The 22,241-nt window shown below is 38.6% G+C and overlaps 1 protein-coding gene across 1 annotated transcript in view; it reads left to right on the top strand.

The window, feature by feature from the left end:
* LOC149160278 (ABC transporter I family member 10-like) overlaps positions 1-21,435 on the top strand; it is a 165,946-nt gene extending 144,511 nt beyond the window's left edge. The window contains exon 6 of the mRNA XM_089436681.1: positions 20,621-21,435. Within this exon, the coding sequence (XP_089292807.1) occupies positions 20,621-20,839 (219 nt within the window). The 3' untranslated portion in view covers positions 20,840-21,435. The remainder of the gene's footprint in view (positions 1-20,620) is intronic.
* The last annotated feature ends 806 nt before the right edge of the window (positions 21,436-22,241 follow it).

Here is a 22,241-nt window from a genome sequence, read left to right as displayed (position 1 = left end):
AGCTCCAACCACTGATGATACTTTGAGTGATGTGATTGACAAAATTGGGAGAATCAGTCTTGATTTAGTCCCAACTCAGTCAACTGAGCAGCCTGGACCATCTCAGAAAGGTCCTCCAAATGGCCACAAAGACACTTGAAAGTGTTCATCCTGATGAGGTTGGAAATATAGGAACAAGAAATTCAACTAGGCAAAATGGAGGTGATGTAGATGATTCTAATTCACCTATTGATATGGATGTTTCTTATGATTGTGAATTGAATTTGTCTACAGATTTTGAACCGACTTCCTTCAAAGAAGCGGCTTTTCATGATGAATGGAAAGAAGCGATGCAAAAGGAGTATGATGCCTTGATAAAGAATGGCATTTGGAAGCTGGTTTATCCTCCACTAGGAACCAAACCAATTGGTTGCAAGTGGGTCTAAGGACAAGTATAAAGCTGATGGCTCACTTGACAAGCACAAAGCTAGGCTTGTGGGAAAAGGTTTTGCACAGAGGGAAGGGGTCAATTATGAGGAGACTTTTGCCCCCACAACAAAATGGGCTACCATCCTGACACTCTTTGCCTTAGCAGCTCAGGATGATTGGAAAGTCCATCAAATGGATGTAAAAACTGCTTTCTTGAATGGAGATCTGAAAGAAAATGTTTTTATGTCCAGCCAGAAGGATTCGTTGTGAAGGGACATGAACATAAAGTATGCAAACTTTTGAAATCCTTGTATGGCCACAAGCAAGCACGGTGCGCCTGGTATGAAAATTTAATTGAGCATCTTCTGAAACTCAACTTCAAACATTATGACTTTGATGATGCAACTTTGTTTGTCAAGAAAGTAGGCAAAATAGTTGTGTATCTTGTGGTATATGTAGATGATCTTTTGATGACACAGAACAATGAGATTTGCACTGCATCCATAAAGAAGGAATTGAGGAAAGGTTTGAAATGAATGACTTGGGCTATGTTCACTATTATCTTGGTATTGAAGTAGCTCAACATCTGAAGTATATATTCCTCTCTCAAAAGAAGTACATTGGAGATCTGTTGAACAGGTTTGGCATGGATGAATGCAATCCTTTGACTACTCCATTGGAACAAAACTTAAAGCTCACATCCATTGAAGGAAAATAATTTGAGGATGCAACAAAGTATAGACAACTTGTAGGAAGTCTCAACTACTTGACTACTACCAAATCGAACATTTTGTTCGCTGTTGGAATCCTCTCTAGGTTTATGCAAAAGCCTTGTGAGGGACATTGGTCTGCTGCAAAAAGAGTTCTAAAGTACTTGAAGGGAACCCAAGACTTTGGACTCAAGTATACACAGGTGGGCGACTTCAGCTTGATTAGATACTCTAATTCAAACTTCGATGGAGACAAAGAAACTACGGTATCTACTTCAGGTTATGATATGAGTCTTGGATCAGGAGCTGTCTCCTGGAGATCAGACAAACATTCAGTTCCAGCGGATTCCACAACAGAGGCAGAATATGTGACAACAACTGAGGCAACAAAAGAAATTGTGTGGCTTAGGAAAATTCTGGAAGATTTGCAGGTGAAACAAGTGCATTCAACTCCACTCATGATTGACAACACCTCTGCAATAAAGTTGGCCAAGAACCCAAAGTTCCATGATCGAACGAAGCATATCAATACAAAATACCATCTGATTCGATATCATGTGGAGGCCAAGACAATCCATCTACGCCATTGTTCCACTAATGAGCAGATTGCAAACATCTTCACCAAAGAGCATGGGAGAGAAAAGTTCAAAAGATTCAGAATGATGCTTGGAATCACCAACATCCCTTCAGATTAAGGGGAGAATGTTGACACCTAATCATTGGGATTGGGTGAATATTTGTAACTAATGTAAATAGTAAATAACGGAGAATAGGAAAATGAAGAGACACTAGGAGGTGAAGCCCAAGAGTCTCTCCCTCCTTGTATATATCCATGAGCAATCTTAATGAATAAACACAATTCATTTGAGGAGTTACCTCCTGGCCTGACAAATCATACATTGATATGCTTTCCTCATGGATCCATCGTCACGACTTTATTTCTGGTCACCCTAACAGAGTGTTCTTTCGGAAACATATTTGATTTGCTCCTTCTGCTACTAATGCTATATAAACACATGAGAATTCTTTGTTACAAATCCAGAGGTCAACTCCCTTTGAAGCTGAAACTTCTTCCTCTAGAGCAAATCTTCCAATCACTGCAACTATCTCTGACACATGAAATTTCCTGCTTTTGTCAGAAAATAAATCATATAGGATCCATCTTGTACCAACTATGAGAAGCTTGTACAAAGCCTTCTTTTGCTTACAAGCATAAGATTTCTTCATAAACCTTATAGGCTTGAGGTAGCTCTTACATACACTTCTCCTTTCATCAAGAAGACAATTTCTACATTCATTTGAAGTAATAGTAGGTATCATAAGGATAATAACCTCTTAAGAAAAGTGTACCTGACAAGATGTTTCTTCTCCCTCTTATTGAGGTAATCCTTAGCTTTGTACTTCTCTGAGATTTCCATCCATTCATTCTTTGAAAGTGACTAAGGCATACTTCAATTTGGCTGAAATGTGAGTTCCTTTCGAGTTTAGATTCTAACTGATCCAATATCTATGAACATAAGTCCTCTTGTCGCAAGCCTTGTTCTTCCATTACTTCTTTTTGCTACTAGAACATTGGCAACCTTCATTGTATACCCACAAACCTCTCTAAGAGACCATGGAAGAACAACTAAGAAAGGAATACAACCAAGCAAAATATAGAGACAAAAGACTAATAATGAAGCAACAATTGAAACAATAAAAAAAGTACTTGTCTCTTGACAATGTGTCAGTGCATGCTTGATCTCAACCTTCTTGGATTGAGTCAATCTCATCCATATCATCAAGGATTCCACATCATCATCAATATGCTAGGGTTTCTTCGTACAATTCAACAAATAATCCTAGGGTCCATGAGTTCTAGGATTCCTTCTCCAAGCCCTACCTAGGGTTTACAAACCTTAAAACAATTCAATGTTTAAAACCCTAGAATTTGGTCAAGACCTTCAGTCTCCGAACCCTAGATTTTGCAATGCCATCAAGTTTCAACCTTTCAGCGAGATATCGTATCAAGTTGTGTACTCCAGCCTTTTAGATTTTGAAGAGGGGCTTTGACTTCATGACATGACTATCATCATCCTACCTTAAATCCAAGGAAATTCATGCAAATAATATCCTTGACCTCTTCAGGTTCAGATTCAATGCAAGACATTTCTTGCATAATATTTCCTTAACTCCGTAATGCAACATATACATAGACTTGCATCTTCAATACATCACTGAATTCATTCTTGGACTGTGGCTAAACTTCAAGATTTATTGTAATGCATATGAATGACTCGATTCAAGAAATCACAAAGACTTCTTAGGGCAATTTGATCTTACACATCTTTTTGCCTTGTATTTAAAATTTTCATTTCTTGAGATAAACTTGAAACATACCTTGTATTGAATCTTTGTGATTATACTTCGTTTAGCTACACCAACCTTCAAATCAACATGGATCTTTGGCCAATATTAAACAGGTCAGCTCCCAAATCAGGTTGCCTTTTTTTAATGCATTTCGACCTTTCTTTATGTATAGAACAGAGACCCCCTTTAATTTGTGAGCCCTCCATAATTCAGTCCACAAGGATCTCTACAACGTCCTCCAAGTCTACCTCTGATCTCGCTCTATGCCACATTAGATCTCAGAGATATATCACAAAATGGAGGTCTCCAAGAGGTCTTGCAACTATGTCTTAGGATGCGCATTCAAATAGAGATATGCCATAGAGATGAGATATCTACAAGGGCCGAAACATCTGCCTTCAAGTTCGGATGATGCCACAAAGAGGGTGTCTCAGATCTGCGTTGTACCACAAAGATATATTGTCTCAGATCTGCACTGTAACACAAAGATATATTTGCCTCAGAGCCACACTGTTTCTCAAAGATACTTCTGCCTCAGCTTTGCGGATTAGATTTCACAAGATTCAATCTTCTTAGAGCTAGAGAGAGCGAGTATATACTATATTTCCTTTTGATTTGCGACTTTTATCTTCGTATCCTTCTCGTCCAAAACAAAGACATATCCACACCTTTTCCACAGAAGATACATGCACTTCAGATCCATACTTTTTCTGCTTGAGAACCATATACAATATACCAAAACAAGGCATAGTGGTTGAGAAGTCTTTCGGTCTGAGACTTTGAGGTTCGATCTAAAGTTTTAACATATTCCAATATATATATTCAATGCTTCATTGAATTCACTCCTTAAACATAAACTTTGGACAATAACTGAACTTCAAAAAGGCTTTTCCTAATCCATTCATGTGAGACTTCAATTCTCCATTAAGATATAAGACTGTGAGATTTCAGATCACTGAAATATTAAGGCATGGCAAAGGGTTTTTCGATCTCTTGGTCTTGAGATCTTTCAGCCTCTTAGAACAGAGGATTTTGGACTGGTAGTCTCAATCCTTCATATTTTATTCTTTGAGATCTTTCATTAATCATATGAGGTCTCTTGAGATTAGATCTCCAACTAGGGCTTCCAAGAATTCACCATAACTTTGATACCATGTTGAGAAATCAAGTACAAAGTGTACTAGCATTATTTCTGAACTAGTGATAATTATTTGTGAATTTATTAGATCTTCTTTACAATTTTATTCTTCTTCATCAAATAATTACACTTTAGAAATTCAACCAATAACAGTAAAGAAAAGAAGAGATCACAATGCACAAATAACGAGAGACACCAATGTTTAGGTCAGAGACCAGGGCAAAACCCCACAAGGTGGAAAACCCAACCAAGCTATTCCTTAGAGAAATCCCTCAATAGTATATCAAGACATAGATAATACTAGTGTTGCGAACATAACGATGTTTTCAAAAAATCACGCTATTTTTTTAACTTGAAAAAATCTGGAAAAATCGCGAGTCGAGCAATAAAAATCTTGGGGGGCGGTAGAAACGAGTTTTTAAAGGCAATTTTCAGTTTTTTTTTGGTTCATTTTGCAGACAGAGGGAAAGAGTGAGAGCTAAGGAGGAGGAGAACTCATCTACAAGGGCAAGAAAGGAGAAAAGTGAAGGAATTTAGCATCCCAAGCAAAAAAATTCAAGTTTGGACCAAGTTTCTTCAATAGAGCGTGGTTTTCAGGTATGGGCATCAAATTTGGCCATTTTTTTTGTTTTTTCCTTGTTTTCCTTGGGTTTCTATCACCCATTTATTTTCCATGATTTTTGTTTGGATTTGAGTGTGTTTTTTTGTCATTTTTGTTGCATTTAGTGGAGAGGGTTTTTTTGGTAAAAAATGCAAAATCTTGATTGTTAGTTTTATTTGTTTAATTTTTTCTTGTGCCCTAGTTTTTTTCCATCATTTTTGCTTGGGTTTGAATGTGTATTTTTTGCCATTATTGTTGCATTGAGTTGAGAGTTTTTTTTGTCAAAAATTCAAAATGTTGTATGTAAATTTTAATTTCATTTGTTTAACTTGCAATTCTTCTTGTGCCCTAGGTTCAAACTTCAAACTTCAATTTTACATTAAAACTCAAGATTCAACAAAGTTACAAACATGCCAAGGAAATTGGACCCTTTGTGGGAATTTGGTGAACTTGATGGAGGGTTTGACAGATCAAATTTGACTTGCAAGTTATGTGGGCATCATATGACAGGGGTATACAGATTGAAGTATCACCTTGCACAAATTCCTGGACATGAGGTAGGGCCTTGCTCAAATACAAATCCAAAAATCATCCGAAGAGCCCTCAAATCATTGGAAGAAATAGAGACAACCAAATTGTCCAAGGCAACTCTGAAGAGTCAAATAGCAGGGAGTAGAGTGTCAAGATTGGGAGGTGACCGTGAGAGTGGTACTGGTTCTACTTCACCATCAACATCTACACCCAACCCTGTAGCTACCTCATCATTTTTTGTTCCTAGAACCACACCTGGTGCACAACCATTTATCTCGTCAGTTATTAAAAAAAGGGAGAAGGAAGAAGCTGACAAGTTGTTGTGAAAGTTTCTTCTTTGGAGTGATATTCCTTTCAGCATTGCTGGGAAAAATCCATTTTTCCAGCTTGCGGTTGATGCCATTGCTATTGTTGGCCCAGGGTACAAAGTCCCTTCATATGATGAATTTAGAGGGCACATTCTTCAAAATGAAAAGGTTGACTACATTAAGAGATTGGAGGAGTTTATGGGATCATGGGCACACACAGGATGCACTGTGATGTCAGATGGTTGGACCGATCAAATGGGTAGAAGCCTTATTAACTTTTTGGTTAATTGTCCCACGGGGACAATGTTTATGAAATCTGTTGATGCATCTGCACATATCAAAGATGCACGATTATTATGTGATTTGTTGGACGTGTTCATTTAGGAGGTGGGTCCACAACATGTTGTCCAAGTCATAACAAACAATGCTGCAAATGATGTTGTTGCTGGCAAGATGCTTATGGAGATGCATCCTAACTTATTTTAGACACCTTGTGCTGCACATTGCATTGATTTGATGTTGGAAGACATAGGAAAAATTCCTTTTGTCAAGGATATTGTTGAATCATCGAAAAGCATTACAAAATTTATATATAATCATGTAGTTGTGCTTCATTTGATGAGAAGATTCACAAACAACAAGGAGTTGGTGCGCCCTGCCATTACACAGTTTGTCACCAGTTTCATATTTCTTCAATCCTTCCTGAATTCTATGTGGGATGTGAAGAGAATGTTTATTTTAGAGGAGTGACATGCTTTGTCATATAGCCGCAAACCAGAGGGACAGGCCATATGCAGGTTAGTTTCATACAAGGAAAGCTTCTGGGCGGGAGTGCATGGGGTGTGTAGCATTACTAAACCTTTGGTAAAGGTTCTTCGATTAGTTGATGGAGACAAGCCCATAATGGGCTACTTGTATGAGGCCATGGATAGGGCCAAAGAATCCATTCAGAGCTACTATGATGATAAGGGGGATGAGGGGTTTGAGAAACAACAACTCCTATGGGAAGTGATTGATGAGCGATGGAACAATACACTCCATCGTCCCATTCATGCTACAGGGATCTACTTGAACCCCACATTTTCTTACTCCTGTGGTTTCTTATTTGATGCTGAGGTCATGGATGGATTCTTCACTTGTGTTCAGAGGATGGTGCCATCTCTAGTAGAACGTGCAGAAATCTCCAAAGAAATGGAGATATACAAGATGGCAGGTGGCACATTTAGCTTTGACATGGCTATTGTGGATAGGAAGACTAAAATGCCATGTAAGCTTTAGTTTGTTTCAAATTTCATTGTCTTTTCAAGTTCGTACTGTGCTTCAACTTTCAAATTTCATTTTTTTCTTATGTTTATCTTATTTGTTGTAGATGCATGGTGGAGAAGCTATGGTTGTAGAGTACCCAATCTCCAAAGGCTTGTCACTAGAGTGCTCAACCAAACATGTAGTTCCTTGGGATGCAAGCGCAACTGAAGTGTATTTGAAAAAATACACACCAAGAAACACAACAAGTTAAAATATTCCAAATTTTCAATTAATTTTTTGAATTCATTAAATAATCATTTTTTATAATTATTAATTTATTATTTATAATTTATTAATTTATGACCCTTGTACAGGTTGGAGTCCCAACGACTTAATGACATGGTTTATGTCTACTACAATCTTTGATTGTGGGTGAGGCAACTTGAGAGGACCCCTGATGTGGAGGCCATCTCATTGGATGGGATTGACACCACTGCTGCATGGAGGGTTGAGGCCGAGAGGCATATCATGGAGTTAGCCCCTGATTGGTTAGAGCAAGAGGTAGTGGAGGGGTTAGAGGAGGAGGAGGAGGAGGTGACATCACCTACACCTGTCACTAGTAGAGTATGTGGTCTACCTCCTATAGCTCATAGTTCTTCACCTTCTAGAGCACAACAGAGTCCACTTCCAGCCCCACCGCCTTTTTCATCTAGAGGGAATGCTGTTACATTTTCTCGCAAGAGGGGTAGAGGAAATCAATAATATTAGTTATTTGGTTCATTTAATTGTATATGACATTATGACTCATGATATGAGATACATTATTATATTTTCGGTTGATATTTTGAGGTTGAGTTGGGACTCAAGACTTAGTATTCAAGACATGATTCACTATTATGTGTGATGTAGCACTAGACATGATATCACACAGCGTATATGTTAGTTCTCTTTTCATATTTATGTGTCAATGCATTTATTTTATTTTGTGGATGCTTTAGATATTAAAAAAATTGAAAAAAATCAATATTTTTGTATTTTCCGATTTTTACCGATTTTTTCTAGATTTTTACGATTTTTTATTTTTTATTTTTTATTTTTATTTTTTTGATTTTGGACCCTCACCGATTTAATCCCAATCGCGATGTTCGCAATATTGGATAATACTGACCACAAGATGTCATCCACAAGTGCTAAATCTCCAATGTATTTTATTTTGTGGATGCTTTAGATATTAAAAAAATTGAAAAAAAAAAAGAATATTTTTGTGTTTGCCGATTTTGTTGGAAACACTGAGAGGGGGGTGAATCAATATTTCTTTTTATGTTGTTCTTTTTATCACCAAAAACACACACACACACACACACACATATATATATATATATAGAACACATAAAATAGATAGCTGAAACAAATGCTTTTATTAACACAAAGAGTGCAATGAAATAAATACAATATATAGCTGGTTGTAATCAGTTGCCAGGCACCAACCTCAGTTGCCAAGCACCAACTTCGACTTTTGTGAGGCTCCAACTTCCCGAGCACCAACTTTGTTCTTCCAAGGTAATGATTATGCACTTAGGAGCACCAACTCCCAAGGATTCCAGTCCTTTCAGTTCTGAGGTTCCAACCCCGTGGGCTCCAACCCAAACCTGGTATAAACTGTTTTGCTGTAGTTCTCAGCTCCCAAACCTGCTAAGCTTCTGCTTCACTCTTGTTCTCTTGCTTCTCTTGCCTCTCCTGCCTCTGCTGCCTTTGCCTAAACTTCGGCTTCCTCTCACTCTGATTCTTCACCCACACTACCTTGTTTTTTCTGTTTTTGTATTTCTGATGCCTCTGACTGTTTGTTTCCGCTTCCCACTGACTCTTCGTCTTCTTCCATGCTTGCTTCAGCTTCCTCTGAGCTGGGTTGTCCTTTGGCTTCCCTCTTCTCCATTGATTTTTCTTTTCGGTTTCCTCTGCGCTGGCTTTCCATTCAACTTCTTGGCTTTTCGGTCGCTGTGTGTTAAAACTGTAACAGAGCCTCGTTTTTTTCAATGATAACAGACATACACAGAGGCGGCATTGTTTAACGGACATGCCATGTCCCAATCGCAATCGCAATCAACTTTAGTTCAGCCTCCAGAACTATTGGGAGCATTCCTTAATGTATTTTTGCCTCCAAACCTCGTGCACGGCAAATATTCAATTACACAGGAAATATGAGAAAAAAATGTGACAGAAACTCTAAAGGGCGGACTTCAAATATATTTCACCCGCAACTATTCCTGTATCGGATCCGCTACATAAATCGCAATCGGCGATCAAGGCTTCTGGGGCTTTTCCTTTGTATTTTGGTCTTTACACCGAAACCCGCCAATACATTGAAAAACCTTTACGCGCGGAACTCAAGGTTTATACAGTCGGGTTTATAAAACCCATCGGGTCCGGTTGTGCAATCATAATCGGCAAAGCGAGGCTTCCGGGGGTCCTTTATATATTGACCCCATGGCATCGCCGATGGTCGACGACCGATCCTCCAGCAGATGCGATATAATCATTAAGCCATGTTACAATGTTTAAGCGGGTCTGCATGCTTTATCGCAATCGGCACTTTGCAAGGTCCGATAGGCGGACACGATATATAATACACCATTTCATAATGTGCAGTGGGTCAATTGCTTAAGGCCCACATTCATAACAATATATATGAAATACTACCCAGACTTCATCTGTATATATTCTTGGACATATATGTCGTCGGGTCCGCATATATGTATCGCAATCGGGGGTTTGGGGTGATGGCACATAACCGAACCGCCGATTAGCATATTGCCGATATATATGTATGTATGCTGCTCCGATAGTGTATTCCACCTTTCGCCTTCGATAGTGTATTTGCCTATATATATGTTTTGGCCTCCGTTTGTGCCTCCGATAGTGTATTCTGTGCATACCTATATAAATTCTGCGTTTTCCGCTCCGATAGTGTATTTGCATATAACCAAGTCTTTCTGTCCCCGATAGTGTATATGCAATCCATATGCTCTTCGATGGCTATGATGGCTCTGTCTGCTTCCTCTGGCTCCTCGAATATTGCCATATTGACATCAATGACAATCTGTGTCCAACAATCTCCCCTTTTGTTATTGATGGCAATATTCTTCTGGTCTCCCCCTTTGACATCAATGGCAAAGGAATGCATACGGACTCCCCCTGTCGAACTGCTCCCCCTGTCCTGCTACGTCTTTATGAATGAACTTGAGTGATGCTAAAGAGATAACCCCCATCTTTTGACGAAGATGTTCAAATGCTTCTCGAGGAAGAGGTTTTGTGAAAATATTAGCTATCTGCTCCTTAGTATTGATATATTCCAAAGCGATGCTTTTTTCAGCTACTTGTTCACGGAGGAAATGATACTTGATTGGTATATGTTTGGTCTTTGAGTGCATCACTGGATTTTCGCTGAGATTGATAGCACTTGTGTTATCACAATAGATGGTAATTGGTTGATCTGTACCTGTGTTGACATCTTTTAGAGCTTCCTTCATCCATAGTATTTGAGTACAACAGTCTGCTGCAGCTATATACTCGGCTTCGGTTGTGGATAATGATATGGATGTTTGTTTTTTGCTGAGCCAGGATACTAAACAGTCTCCCAGGAAGAATGCATTTCCACTAGTACTCTTCTGGTCATCCACACTTCTGCCCGATCAACATCGGTGTATGCAGTTACAGTCAGTGTTGAGCTCTTAGGGTACTAAAGACCGAAATCAAGGGTTACTTTCAGATATCTGAGAATTCTTTTTACAACTAATAAATGGGATTGGTTGGGAGCAGATTGAAATCTTCCCACCATTCCTACTGCCTGCATTTTGTCGGGTCTTGTAGCTGTTAAGTATAGAAGGGCTCCAATTATTGACCTCTAATGAGTTGCATCTATTGGAGGGGAGTCATCATCTTTGCTCAATTTGCAGTTTGTGGTCATAGGTGTGCTCATGGGTGCACAGTCCTCCATTCCATATCTTTTGAGCATGTCTTTTAGATATTTGGCTTGAGATATACACAATCCTGCTCTGGTTTGAGATACTTGAAGTCCAAGGAAGTGAGATAGCTCTCCTATCATTGACATCTCGAACTCTTTTGACATGTTTTGAGAAAATTCATGGCTCATTTCATCATTATTGCTAGCAAAAATCAAATCATCGACATAAACAAGAGTAACTAGTAACTTACTTTCATCTGTCTTTATGTATAGATTACTTCCAGCCACTCCCTTTTTGAAGCCTTGTTGTTGTAGATAGTGATCCAATCTTGCATACCAAGCTTTGGGAGCTTGTTTCAACCCATATAAAGCCTTTTTCAACTTACAGACTAAGTCCTTTCCTTCTGTTAGATCAAACCCTTCTGGCTGCTCCATGTAGACTTCTTCCTTGAGTTCCCCATTTAGAAATGCTGATTTTACGTCCATTTGATAGATTTTGAATCCTTTTGAGCAAGCAAATGCCAAGAACATCCTGATAGCTACCATACGAGCCACTGGTGCGAATGTCTCTTCAAAGTCAATTCCTTCAATTTGGGAATAGCCTTTGCAGACAACCCTTGCCTTGTTTTTGATAACTTGTCCTTCTTCATTCATTTTATTTTTGAACACCCATTTGGTTCCTATTATGTTTTTGTCCTTTGGACGAGGTACCAGCTCCCATGTCTCGTTCTTCTCAATTTGGGACATTTCTTCTTCCATGGCTTTTACCCAATGAGGATCCTTGCTTGTGCAAATGTTTCTGGTTCCATCATGGATAGAAGAGCAATAACGTTTCTCTTTGGTGTAATTATCGTCCTTCTTCGGGTTTGCATTCCTTCGTCTCTATTGCCAATAATCTGCTCTTCTGGATGATATTTCTGGAGAAACTTCATCTTTGAAGGGGTATGAGGTGGTTCTTTTTCCTCTTCTTCTTCTTCTTGATCTATTTCTTTTTCTTTAGGTTCTTCTTCTTGAATGAGAAGATCATCTTCATGTTCTTCAATTTCTTTTTCTGGAAGGTCTTCATCAATCTTTACATCAATGCTTTCCACTATTTTCTTTACTCGAAAATTGTAGCACTTGTAGGCTTTGCTCCGTGTAGAGTATCCAAGGAATATCCCTTCATCAACTCGAGAATCAAACTTTCCTGGTGAGCCATCATTGATTTTTATGAAGCACTTGCTTCCAAAGATCTTGAAGTACTTTACTGAAGCATGTCTTCCTTTCCATAATTCATAAGGAGTTTTTTCACAATTTGGTCTTAATTGAGTTCGATTTAAGGTATAGATAGCTGTCTCGACTGCTTCTCTCCAGAATTTTGGTTGCAAGTCTGCAACTAATAACATTGTTCTGGCCATTTCTTGAACTGTCTGATTTCTTCTTTCAACTACCCCATTTTGCTGGGGTGTCCTGGCAGCAAAGAATTCTCTTTTAATTCCATGTATGTTACAGAACTCATTAAATTATTTTGATGTGAATTCTCCCCCTCTATCTGTTCTGAGGCACTTAATTTTTGAGTCCTTTTCATTTTCTACAAGTGCTTTTAGATTCTTAAAACACTCAAATGTTTCAGATTTATATTTTACAAAATATATCCACATCATTCTAGTATAGTCATCAACAAATAAAACAAAGTACCTTTCTCCTTGGAGTGCCTGATTTCTAGTTGGTCCACATAAATCAGCATGGATGATCTCCAAGGGCTTTGATGTAGAGAGCTCCTTGATCTTATGGCTGGTTCTGGTTTGCTTTCCATGTTGACAGGGACCACATACTCCTTGATTTGGTTTGAATAGCCTTGGGATGTCTCGTACAGCTTTAATCTTGCTGATATTGATCAGATTTTTGAAGCTTGTATGTCCAAGTCGCTTGTGCCACAACCAACTTTCATCTGTCTGACTCAGGTAGCATTTATTTTCTTGAATCTTGTTCAGAATGTAAATGTTGTCTGGTGTTCTCACCCCTTTCGCCACAAGTTCCCTTGAGGAGGAGTTCCTTATTTCACAGTCTTTGGTGCTAAAGACAACATTATGTCCTTGATCACAGATTTGGCTGACACTCAGAAGGTTGTGTTTGAGCCCATCTACTAGCAGAGCATCTTGAGCTTTCCCTTTCCCATTGATGAGGGTAACAGTTCCTTTTCCCGCAATTTTGCTCGATCCACTTCCAAAGGACACATTTCCTTCCTTTTTGCTCAATGAGACAAACTTCCTTTTGTCCCCTGTCATGTGTCGGGAGCACCCACTATCCACAAACCAATGGTTTTCATTATTTTGAGCATATAGAGCCAGACCACATTTATCCATGTTGGGATTCTCACTACTTGCTTTTCTCCTTTTGAGTGGGCAGTTTTGTTCATAATGTCTATTATTGTAGCATAATGAGCAAATCAGATCAAATTTGGTCAAGGGATCAAACAAATTGAAGGTTTTGCTTTGTCCCTGCCTTTTGGGGGCATATGGTTTGATTATTTGATCCTTTAGCTTTGGTGTTTCACTCTTGTGAGCCATGCAATGTCTGGTTTGATGACCAAAGTTTTTACAATGAAAACAATGTCCAAGAAAGATAGTTTTGTACCTGTTGTAGTAGCCATGGTTTGAGTCAATTTCCTTCCTTGGAATTACTCCCGCTTCATTCTTTGGATTTGAGACGGGCCTTTGATGGAACACTGGTTTGTATTTGCTATAGTATCCATGATTCGAATCCATATTCTTCTTTGGAGTTATTCTCTCTTCATTCTTTGAATCTGGAATGCATCTTTGATGACATATTTTTTCTTCTTTTGGATTGCTAGAAAGTGCATCGACATAGTTTTTTGCACTGTTCTTAGAGCTTGATGATTCTCCTTTATAGCCTATTCCAGACTTGTCATGTTGAGGTTTTTGATTTTTCAGGATAGTCTCAAGTATTTGAGAGCTTTTCCAACCCTTTTTGACTTGCTCCAATTCCTTCCTCAGAGAAACTATTTCGGCTTCACGTTCTTCGCATGTCTCTTCTTTTTCTTTTAGCTTTGTTTCCAAGAGATCTTCTCTTCTTCTTGTTTCCTCTTTTTCTACCTTGAGAGAAATGATTTTATTCCGTAATTTCTCATTTTCTTCAATGGCACTTATTAACAGTTCATCTACATTTCCTTCTAGCCCTAAGTCAACTTCATTTGTGAATGCCATGAATAATGTTTCTTGGCTTTCATCATGGTCACTTTCCTTGTCTGATTTCCTTTTGATGACTACAAATTCATCCTCATCAGACTCATCTTGCTTAGAGAAGAAGTTCTTCTTATTGGTCCCTTTCTTTTTGTATACCCTTCTTTTAGAATTTCCTTCATCATCACTGTCATGTTTATGAGGACATTTTGCAGCATAATGACCTATTTTTCCACATTTGAAACAGATAAGAGGGTACTTACCTTTTAGCTTAGATCCTCTCTTCAGCTTTTGTACAAATTGAGCCAATTCGGATTCCACATCGGAGTCATCACTACAGTGATTCCTTTCTTTCCCCTTCTTTGATTTTGAAGCCTTGAACGCTGCATCTTTGGAGCTTGGGCCACCTTTCCTCATCTCATAGGCAGTGAGGATTCCATGGAGTTCATCCATCTTGAGAGTATCTAGAACCTTTGCTTCTTCTATGGCGCTTATTTTGGAGTCAAATCTATCTGGAAGAGATCTTAATACCTTTAGAACAATGGTACTTTCTTCAGTCTTTTCGTCCAATCCTTTAAGGGAGTTGACCACTTCAGCTACTCGGAGGAAGTATGATGAAATATCTTCTTCATCTTCCATCTTCAGAGTTTCAAATTGCCTTCTACGAGTCTGAAGCTTTGCCTTCTTGACTTTTGAGTCTCCATCGTATAAGCCAACTAGCTTATCCCACATTTCTTTGGCAGAGTTACAATTCATGACTTTTGTGAACTCGGAATCAGTGATTCCACTAGTGATGGAGTTCAAGGCTTTTGCATTTGCAATGTAGGCTTTCCTCTCGTCTTGATCTGTTGGAAGAGTGGGAGGAATTTGGTACTCAGTTTGAACGAAATGCCGGACTTCAGGTCCAAGGGACATTAAGTAGTAGGTCATTCTTTTTTTCCAGAAACCAAAATTAATGCCATCGAACAGAGGAGGTCTTCTTGATGCTTCGTGATTTCTCATCATGGCTATGAATCCTTCAAGCTGTTAGGCTAATATGAAGAAGCCCGCTCTGATACTAATTGTTGGAAATATTGAGAGGGGGGTGAATCAGTATTTCTTTTTATGTTGTTCTTTTTATCGCCAAAAACATATATATATATATATATATATATATATATATATATATATATATGGAACACAGAAAATAGATAGCTGAAACAAATGCTTTTATTAACACAGACAGAGCAACGAAATAAATACAATATATCGCTGGTTGCAATCAGTTGCCAAGCACCAACATGGACTTTTGTGAGGCTCCAACCTCCAAAGCACCAACTCTATTCTTCCAAGGCAATAATTCTGCACTTAGGAGCACCAACTCCCAAGGATTCTAGTCCTTTCAGTTCTGAGGCTCCAACCCCGTGGGCTCCAACCCAAACCTAGTATAAACTGTTTTGATGTAGTTCTCAGCTCCCAAACCTACTGAGCTTTTTCTTCACTCATGTTCTCCTTCTTCTCTTGCCTCTCCTGCCTCTAGTGCCTTTGCCTGAACTTCGACTTCCTCTCACTCTGATTCTTCACCCACACTACCTTGTTTTTTCTGTTTTCGTATTTCTGATGCCTCTGACTGTTTGTTTCCGCTTCCCACTGACTCTTCGGCTTCTTCCACGCTTGCTTCAGCTTCCTCTGAGCTGGCTTGTCCTTTGGCTTCCCTCTTCTCCATTGATTTTTCTTTTCGATTTCCTTTGCGCTGGCTTTCCATTCAGCTTCTTGGCTTTTCGGTCACTGTGTTAAAACTGTAACAGAGCCCCTTTTTTTCAATGATAACAGGCATACACAGAGGCAACATTGTTTAACGGACATGCCACGTCCCAATCGCAATTGCAATCGCAATCAGCTTTAGTTCAGCCTCCAGAACTATTGGGAGCATTCCTTAATGTATTTTTGCCTCCAAACCTTGTGCACGACAAATATTCAATTACACAGGAAATATGAGAAAAAATGCGACGAAAACTCTAAAGGGCGGACTTCAAATATATTTCATCCGCAACTATTCCTGTATCGGATCCGCTACATAAATCACAATCGGCAATCAAGGCTTCCGGGGCTTTTCCTTTGTATTTCGGTCTTTACACTGAAACCCGCCAATACATTGAAAAACCTTTACGCACGGAACTCAAGGTTTATACAGTCGGGTTTATAAAACCCATCGAGTCCGGCTGTGCAATCGCAATCGGCAAAGTGAGGCTTCCGGGGGTCCTTTATATATTGACCCCATGGCATCGCCGATGGCCGACGGTCGATCCTCCAGCGGATGTGATATAATCATTAAGCCATGTTACAATGTTTAAGCGAGTCTGTGTGCTTTATCACAATCGGCGCTTTCCAAGGTCCGATAGGCGGACGCGATATATAATACACCGTTTCATAATGTGTAGCGGGTCCGTTATATATATATATATGTTGCAATTGCTTAAGGCCCGCATTCATAACTATATATATGAAATACTACCCGGACTTCATCTGTTTATATTCCTGGACATATATGTTGTCGGGTCCGCATATATGTATCACAATCGGGGGTTTGGGGTGATGGCACATAGACAAACCGCCGATTAACATATCGCCGATATATGTGTAATATGTATGTATGCTGCTCCGATAGTGTATTCCACTATAGCGCAGTCTTCCGCCTTCGATAGTGTATTTGCCTATATATATGTTTTGGCTTCCGTTTGTGCCTCTGATAGTGTATTCTGTGCATACTTATATAAATTCTGCCTTTTCCGCTCCGATAGTGTATTTGCATATAACTAAGTCTTTCTGCCCCCGATAGTGTTTATGCAATCCATATGTTCTCCGATGGCTCCAATGGCTCTGTTTGCTTCCTCCAATGGCTCTGTCTACTTCCTCCGATGGCTCTGTTTGCTTCCTCTAGCTCCTCGAATATTGCCATATTGACATCAATGACACTCTGTGTCCAACAGATTTTTACCAATTTTTTCCCTGATTTTTACGATTTTGGGCCCTCGCCGATTTAATCCCAATCGCGATGTTCACAATATTGTATAAATACTGACCACAAGATGTCATCCACAAGTGCTAAATCTCCAATGTAAATGCCTGCAACTCAATGTCAACAAGCTGTCCAATAAAGTGTCCAATGAGTTCACCATTGAGAGGCTGATCCTCTTATCATATCACATAAGACAAGGCTTGGATGGTAGATATCTTGAAGCTCGAACCTTGAATAGTATTACAATCATATTAGAACTCAGATCTAGGCTCAAATTTTGGACCCAGGCTTCAGATCACTATAATAATAAGTAGATCTCGGACATAAGACTTCATATCACAATGATCATAAGCAGATCTTGAATATTAGACTTCAAATCACAATTATAATTAGCAAATCTCGAATACTAGACTTTAGATCAGAATTATTATAAGCAAATCTCGAACCTCTGACATCAGATCATAAGTATAATGAGCAGATCGACAGATCTCAGACCACTTCACATAGGAGAGCAAATGAGTAATGTATGTGTGTCCCAATTGCCATCATGTGATCCGAATGAGAGAGTTTGAAAGCAAGCCAACTGGCCATCATGTGATCTGATTTAGTGAGTTTCTAGCCATCATGTAATCCAACTTAGCACTTGTGGAACCACTTGAAAATTTAAATAAAGTAATAATTTTCTTCTTTCCAAAAATGCATTTTGACCAAATCAAAAGCATGAAGAACATGCTAGAAACAATAATAATTCTGTTCTTCTCAAGTACAATGATAATTATGAAGACCGACCATAACTATACATTCTTCAACATCTTCATCCCGTGGATTTTGCAAGCTATTCCTGGACGACAATCTGGTCTCCCCCTGGATACAATCAATTCATAGCTTATCAAACATGGGTAATTTTTCCCGTGCACAAATTCCCTGAATAATGGCTTCCATGAGGAAGGAAATCCATTGAGAGTCACTGTAACAAGCTCTGTATCATAATGGTGTCTCCAATGGCTATAAGCTCATCTCTGCTCTGGGAAACTCTCATAAGATAAGGGACTACATAATCTGATCTTAGTCATCATGACATTACAAAGACGATTTCTCAAGGTTAAATTCCTGTTAGTGTTGCTGCTTTCAAACAATCCTACCACAGTATCATATACTTTTTCGGTAGTATTCAATGCAACAACATAAGGAATCAAGTGGTCCTTTATGGAATCTATCAAGATTCTCTTAGCCTTGGCTTCATTCTTTTTATACTTGGCTTTCTCCTCAGCTCCCTCTGGCTCTGGAATAACTTTTTCCATGCAACTCTGAAGCTCATTTTCTTCTGAGATAAGGAGTATCCTGGTCTTCCAAGATCTGATGTTGATGGCACCATTTAACCTATCTTCAACTCTGAGACTTTGTGCCATTTGGGCAAGAGATCCAAAAACCAATCAAGCTGTTGAATGCTTGGTCTCTAAGGCTGACTTCAATGACTGCTCTCTCATTAAAGCTCTGATACCATGTTGAATTTTTTACAAGATGCATAGTAGAATACAAATTTTTGCTAGATAATTACTTTCTAATAATTTTCTCATATAATTCTATGCCACTAATATCATTGAGCAATTACACTTGAGAAAATATCAACAATAAATGTGGCGGAAATAGTAAAGATCATAGAAAGACAACCATGCGCAATAGAGACAATATTTTTACCTTGGGAAAAAACCCAACAACTTTCTTTAGGAGAAATTATTCTTCAGCGAGGTTTACAAATCAACAATTTGTTTATAAATCTGTGCCAATAATCCAAGTCAAATACCAGTCAAAACTCCAGCAAATCAATGCTAGCCAAAACATCCAAAAGTGAAATATGCAATCAAACTTCGGCCTGGTCAAACTTGGCTTTGCGGTCAATGACCTATGGTGAACACCTGCGGTCAACTCTTCCCACGTGCAGTCAAACTTGGCCTGTTCTGTGGTCAAACTCAATCAAGAACCTCAGTCAAACCGCTGTCAAAATTTGATCAAGCAACTCGGTCAACTCTGATCAAAAGTCTGGGCAATGCTCCTTCACATGTGCGGCCACAAGAGAGAAGAAAAGATTATCTCAAAAGTCAAAACCAGTTTCTTCTTGCTCAGATTTGCTCTTCATTGGTGTTGAGATGAGGCATCTCAAAGTCTATTTATACTAGTTGAATGGGGTGAAATAACCCAATGGACATGTCCCTTCACCCTCCTAGGCCTACTTGACTTTTCTGGGCTGACTTGTCATTCAAAAATCAAATTTTTATTTTAGTTCACAATTCTTCTAGGCTGACTTAGTCATGTGGGAATACGTCCTGATGCTACACAAAAATCCAACAATATTTTAGACCAACTTGTTCCAAATCTTTGAATGGCATGTGAAAATGTCTTATGTAGGGAATTTATCAAGCGGAGTTGGATACATGTACAGTTTTTGATACGGTTGTTTCATCTTTCAACAGTTCATCATTCTCTCCACTTGGCTTGACAGTGTCTTCCTACTCAAGGCCTGGTTAATTTCCGAGTAAAGTTAGAACTGAATTTAACTTCATGATTTTTGAACTTATGGATACATATAAGACTCTCTATAGGCTTAATTAGCATTTTACTCTTAGCTATAAGTAGTTAAAAGGGGTGGTCACTGCTACTATGGCCATACGTGAAATATGTTGTTCATTTATCGTTTATATGAGATCTAGTTGAGAAGGTTTATCCTAATCTATTCGAAACTTTGGCAAGTGATTGTCATACGGCTGAAAGTTGGGTAAAATGACAGCTGAGGCCCAGCCTAGCCTTCTGGATTTACTGGAGCAGCTGTCACGTTGGTTTTTTTCTTATTAGTTAAATATTTCTTTACGCATTCGAAAGCAACATCAGAAAATCTTGTGTTATTGCTTATATAGAAAAAAATTATGACATGATATTGCGAATGACTTTGCTTGGTTCTATATGTGGTTGCCAGATAATTTAAATTGATTTCGGTGATTCAAAAATAAGCTTCTCATTAACGAGTTTCTCTTTGTTGTTTGCTTTGAATTTATTACTGCCCTATATCTTATTTATGGTTAGATATATGGATACTAATGGAGTGCAAGGTATTTCTTATTTATGTTTGGTTTCTTAATGTGCGTTCAGAAGCTTCTTTCCATGTTTGATTGAAAAGATCATTGCACTGTTCAGATTGGGGTGATTGAAGCTGTTCGAAACGTTGTGGACGGACCTAAAGGAGTCACTGCATTATGGGTGACACATCGTTTGGAAGAACTTGATTATGCAGACGGTGCAGCTTATATGGAGGACGGCACAGTTATCATCAGTGGAAGTGTCGGGAGTGTCAGGGAACACATACAAAGACAACAAAACGATTATTATAGAGGAAAAAAATGGGTGTTCTCCTAGCCGCACTCTCCTTGATTGGTCAAGATGTGCTATTTATTTTGCAGACTGACCGTCAAAAGTCTGACTAGTTGCAAAATGCAACCTTAATAAATAAAAAATGTTTTAGAAGGGCTCATTCCTAATTCAAGGTTTTTGAACATAGATCAAACCCAAAGTGGTTTAATGTAACATTGGGATGCTTGGTTTGGTATGGAAACCATTGAGAAACATGAAAAAGGGGGGTTTCAATGCAATATTAGGATTTAGAAAGGATACCTTTTGAGATTGATGAATTGAAGAAACATTTGCAGTAGCATGGTGATGATGGGTCAGGAGATTCCTGAAACTATTTTCATATTTCTATGGAATACAGATCTGGAAGGTTGGCTTTTGCACGGCTGATCATTTGATGTTCATCTACACATCAGAAGGTGTTACACGAAGAACTCGCCTTTTGAAGAGTTTTTAAAGTGATGGTATTTGATGATGACTCGCGTCAGATTTTACTTCATGGTTTCTGCTGCTTCTATAATGATCTCGAATTGGTCTGATCCCTTTGTTGACATGGTGCGTTGAATTTCTATTAGTATAAACCCAACATGACTCTGATTTTGAGATGTTTTCTCCTCAATATTAACTTTATATCTAGCTGTTAAAATGTAAAACATCCTCACATGAGCTGCAAAACTTTACTTCTTGACCTTTTTCTATTACAAGCTTAAAAGGAAGGATATGCAGTAAAAGTCAGAATTTGATCATGATCAGAATTTTGGGTTGTGCATTGTTAGTTGTCATAAGCTTGTTTTTAACCTTGTACTGTTTCAGTTATCCTAAAATTTGCCAAAGTGTTTATCATCCAATGTGTCAATATGTTCTAGTAATTTATTTAACTTTAAATAGCTTTTCTATAGTTATCTTAAAATTGTCTGGGACGTTAGGAAGTCTCAGTTGATAGTTTTTTTCTATTTCATGGCAAAGCACCGATTGGTATGAGTAGAACATTATTTTGTGGTACCAATAGCAGCAGCAGTTTTCTTTTTGAAGGAAAACCTCATGGGAAATCTCCAAAGCACTTCCTTGCATTCACAAATGGACAAACTTATTGGTGCTGATTATGGTGCCTGACCTAGTAGGGACATTGAGTGAGGCATGCAATAGGGGTAGCCAGCCTGACGAATCAACCTTGAGATCTCTTGCATGAAGCTCAAAGCACTCAAACACTTGAACTAACCCACTTGGCTAAAACAAGTAGTTACTGGACACATAACTGGTATTAGTATCCCAATTGTGAATGTCTTCGAGATAGCTCTTTTGGATAATCAATACACTCCCAAACATGGAATTCAAGCATCCTTTAGTATGAAGAGAACATTAGTTTGTGGTACCAATAGTTGCAAGAAGAATTGGATAAATAGTTGATAGT

The sequence above is a fragment of the Pinus tabuliformis genome, chromosome 5_2 (assembly GCF_031772625.1).
Source record: "Pinus tabuliformis cultivar Carrire ecotype Pingquan chromosome 5_2, CPIR1, whole genome shotgun sequence".
NCBI lineage: Eukaryota > Viridiplantae > Streptophyta > Pinopsida > Pinales > Pinaceae > Pinus > Pinus tabuliformis.
The sequence above is the reverse complement of the archived record's forward strand: the minus strand, read 5'-3'. Positions and strand labels throughout refer to the sequence as shown.